Source organism: Theropithecus gelada, chromosome 14, assembly GCF_003255815.1.
Source record: "Theropithecus gelada isolate Dixy chromosome 14, Tgel_1.0, whole genome shotgun sequence".
NCBI classification, from domain to species: Eukaryota; Metazoa; Chordata; class Mammalia; order Primates; family Cercopithecidae; genus Theropithecus; species Theropithecus gelada.
Genome location: NC_037682.1, coordinates 65,742,487 through 65,747,086, shown reverse-complemented (window position 1 = coordinate 65,747,086; position 4,600 = coordinate 65,742,487). Strand labels below are relative to the sequence as shown.

Here is a 4,600-nt window from a genome sequence, read left to right as displayed (position 1 = left end):
TCCGCCTCCCGGGTTCACGCCATTCTCCGGCCTCAGCCTCCCGAGTAGCTGGGACTACAGGCGCCCGCCACCTCGCCCGGCTAGTTTTTTGTATTTCTTAATAGAGACGGGGTTTCACCGTGTTAGCCAGGATGGTCTCGATCTCCTGACCTCGTGATCCGCCCATCTCGGCCTCCCATAGTGCTGGGATTACAGGCTTGAGCCACCGCGCCCGGCCCCTAATAATTTTTTTAAAAGACTTTCCTCAGAATACATACCAATTCAAAATAAACTTTGCCTATGGTTGAGGAGGGTAAGGGATAAGACCAAGGCTAGACAATAATGAGGACTTGAACATAGACCTTTTTGTTTGAATACCAAAAAGACAATGAAAGTCTGACAAAATGTTAATAGTTGCCAATTCTGGGTTTATTTGACATATTACTCTTTTACTTTTCTATATTTTTATATCTCTCAAAATAAAAAGTATAATTAAGAGATAAACAATTTTTTTAAAAACCTTTCCTTCACCCTACATCCCTCGTCAGTTCCTGCCAATATTTTCTTGACCCATTCAGTCTCAAACTTTATTAAAGCATTGTCTACAGTCATTTTTTCCTAACTCTTGGACTTTCATTCACTTGTCACCTCATGGTTAATTTCTACAACCTATCCACCCCACCTACCTAGACTATGCTCCAAGGTCACCAATGACCTCTAGATTGCTAAAATCCAAGGATACTATCATGTTCATGTTTTTCCTGATCTCTCAGTAGCACAGTTGAAACCGTAACATGGTTGGCCACTCTTTCCTTCTTGAAACGCTCTCCTCTTGCCTGCCATGATACTATACTATCCAGGTTTTCTCTACCTTGGTCTCTCTTTCTCAGCTTCATTAGCCTTTCTCCCTCTACCCAGATTTTTAAGGTTGAAATTCCTCAGTATATGATCCCTGGGTCTCTTCTCCACCTTTTCTCCTTAAGTGATCACATTCATTCCCATGGCTTCAATTAAAATTGACAAAATAATAACTTTCATATTTATAGTTTCAACTCACACCTATATTTTTAGCTCAAGATCAGTGTATCCAATGGGCTGCTTAATATATTCTTTGCAGGCACTCCACTATCACAAAAACCACAGAAAACCAAACACATGTTCTCACTCATAAGTGGGAGGTGAACAATGAAAACATATGGACACAGGGAGGGGAACATCACATACCAGGGCCCATCGGGGGGGGGGGGGCTAGGGGAGGGATAACATTAGGAGAAATACCTAATGTAGGTGACGGGTTGATGGGTGCAGTAAACCACCAGGGCATGTGTATGCCTAGGTAACAAAACTGCACGTTCTGCACATGTAACCCAGAACTTAAATTATAATTTAAAAAAAAAGAAAGAAGGCCGGGCGCGGTGGCTCAAGCCTGTAATCCCAGCACTTTGGGAGGCCGAGACGGGCGGATCACGAGGTCAGGAGATCGAGACCATCCTGGCTAACACAGTGAAACCTCGTCTCTACTAAAAAATACAAAATACTAGCCGGGTGAGGTGGCGGGCGCCTGTAATCCCAGCTACTCAGGAGGCTGAGGCAGGAGAATGGTGTAAACCCGGAAGGCGGAGCTTGCAGTGAGCTGAGATCCGGCCACTGCACTCCAGCCCGGGCGACACAGCCAGACTCCTTCTCCAAAAAAAAAAAAAAAAAAAAAAATCCTCATTTCTAAAAACCCAAGCTAAAGTATTCAAGGGTAAAGTATCATGATGTCTGATTTTTAAAAAGCTAACATGACAAAATGTTAACAAAAGTTGAATCTAAATGGTGGGTAAAGAAATGTTCATTGGGTTATTCCTGGGGAAAAAATAAGCTTCTAAAACTACTAAACAGCAAGGATTATATCCTCTTAATTTTGTATCCCCAGCATCTAACACACAGTCTAATAAGATACATGCCTGTCATGAGAATGTACAAATAAAAAGTCCATTATTTTGAGATGCTGGGCTTCGGGTCCAGTAGAAATGGTGATTCCCTACACATTGCCGCCACCTTCTAAAATAATTAACGTATGTAAAGCCTCTTCCACACTTCCTTGCACACAGTAGGCATCAAGTAAAAAATGTTAGTTCCCTTCCTTACTTCCATTCCTTTATCTCTGATACTTGTTAGACACATGACAAACATCACTAAAATCCAACAACTCCACTGAAATTTCTCACATAATAGACAAAGGAAAAATGGCAAGTAATTGGGTTGAAACAGAGATGGAAATCCATTGAGTTAATCAGACTGAATGGACATTCATTTTGGATTAAACAGTGTGAGAAAAGTCCTAGCCTGATGATGGACATGCAAGACAGGTCTAGAATAGTAGCAGTATTAATAATAACAATTACAGCTGCTACTTTTTGAGCATTTTATATCTTTTTTTTTTTTGAGACGGAGTCTCGCTCTGTCGCCCAGGCTAGAGTGCAGTGGTGTGACCTCGGCTCACTGCAACCTCCACTTCTGGGATTCAAACAATTCTCCTGCCTCAGCCTCCCAAGTAGCTGGGACTACAGGTGCCCGCCACCACACCCGGCTAATTTTTTGTATTTTTAGTAGAGACAGGGTTTCACCGTGTTAGCCAGGATGGTCTTGATCTCCTGACCTCATGATCTGCCTGCCTCGGCCTCCCAAAGTGCTGGCATTACAGGCATGAGCCACTGTACCCAGCCAAGCACTTTATATCTTTTATCTCACTGAATCTTCAAATGGTACACTGCAGTTTATATTATAATTATCCTCTTTTCTTAATTTTTAAAAATTTTTTTTATTTAGGAGACAGGGTCTTGCTCTATCACCCAGGCTGCAGCGCAGTGGCATGTTCATAGCTCACTGTAATCTGGGCTCAAGTGATCCTCCTGCCTTAGCCTCCAGAGTAGGTAGGATCACAAGCCTGTGCCACCATGCCTGGTTACTTTTTTTAAAAAAATTTGTGGCCGGGCGCGGTGGCTCAAGCCTGTAATCCCAGCACTTTGGGAGGCCGAGACGGGCGGATCACGAGGTCAGGAGATCGAGACCATCCTGGCTAATACGGTGAAACCCCGTCTCTACTAAAAAATACAAAAAACTAGCCGGGCGCGGTGGCGGGCGCCTGTAGTCCCAACTACTCGGGAGGCTGAGGCAGGAGAATGGCGTGAACCTGGGAGGCGGAGCTTGTAGTGAGCTGAGATCCGGCCACTGCACTCCAGCCTGGGCAGCAGAGCGAGACTCCGTCTCAAAAAAAAAAAAAAAAAAATTTGTAAAGACAGTCTCTCACCACGCTCGCTACAACCTCTGCCTCCTGGGTTCAAGCGATTCTCCTGCCTCAGCCTCCTGAGTAGCTGGGATTACAGGTGCCTGCCACCACGCCCAGCTAATTTTTTGTATTTTTAGTAGAGACGAGGTTTCACCATGTTGGTTAGGCTGGTCTCAAACTACTGACCTCAGGTGATCCGCCCGCCTCGGCCTCCCAAAGTGCTGGGATAACAGGCGTGAGCCACCATGCCTGGCCTCACAGCCTGCTCATTTTTTAAAGTGAGGAAACCAAGCTACAGAGAAATAGCCAAAGATCACCGAATAAATATGTAGTACAGTTGGAATCCAAACTTACTGTAGAGCTCTTGCTCTTAACCACTACTTTATGTTCTCACCCATGGTTCTATTCCATGCACGCATGGAGGGGTGGGGTTTGGTTCAGGCCACTGTTCTCAAAGATATGGTAGGCTTCCTTCTAGGCAAAATTATTATAGAATGCAAAATTATTATAGAGTGCTAAAGGGTCACTTAAAGTAGGCCAACTACATCAGGTAAAAACTGCTTACCTACAGAATAGATGGGCTTCTCTCTTGAAGTTCTAAACCTAAAAGGAGGGAGAAAGTATGTTGAATACAATTAGAAACCCGTATTTTATTTGCATAGTTTTCAAAATTTATATTCTGTCACTAAAGATGCATCAATGTTGTTTCCTTACTCCTTCCTTCCCTTCTTCCTTCCACAAACTTTAATAAGCACCTACTGTGTGCCAAAGTGCACATCCTGAGAATGCAAACATAAGTAAGATGTCTCTATCCATGGTCTAGTTGGGAAAGATGCTGGTAAACAAATGTGAGCCACAATATGGTATTGATTCGGAACAGAAACGTTCAAAATTAAATAGGACACAAAGGAAAGTATTGTCATTTCTACTAGGGAGGTGAAACTATTTTGAGGTGAGTTTTAAAAAACAAAAAAGTGGCCGGGCACAGCGGCTCATGCCTGTAATCCCAGCATTTTGGGAGGCTGAAGCAGGCAGATGACCTGAGGTCAGGAGTTCAAGACCAGCCTGCCCAACATGGCAAAACCCCGTCTCTACTAAAAATACAAAAAATTACCCGGGTTTGTTGGTGGGCACCTGTAATCCCAGCTAATCGGGAGGCTGAGGCAGGAGAATTGCCTGAACTCGGGAGGCGGAGGTTGCAGTAAGCCGAGATTGTGCCGCTCTACTCCAGCCTGGGCAACAAGAGTGAAACTCCGTCTCAAAAAAAAAAAAAAAATACAGACAATAATACTACAATCTCATGGGACTGAAAATGTATCTTTTTTTTTTTTTTTTTTTTTTTTTTTT

General features: G+C 43.5%; 1 protein-coding gene across 2 annotated transcripts in view; it reads right to left on the bottom strand.

The window, feature by feature from the left end:
• MRPL48 (mitochondrial ribosomal protein L48) overlaps positions 1-4,600 on the bottom strand; it is an 83,443-nt gene that overhangs the window by 57,082 nt on the left and 21,761 nt on the right. For both annotated transcript variants that reach the window (XM_025357841.1, XM_025357843.1), the window contains exon 3: positions 3,819-3,856. In XM_025357841.1, coding sequence (XP_025213626.1) covers positions 3,819-3,856 — 38 coding nt within the window. The remainder of the gene's footprint in view (positions 1-3,818; positions 3,857-4,600) is intronic.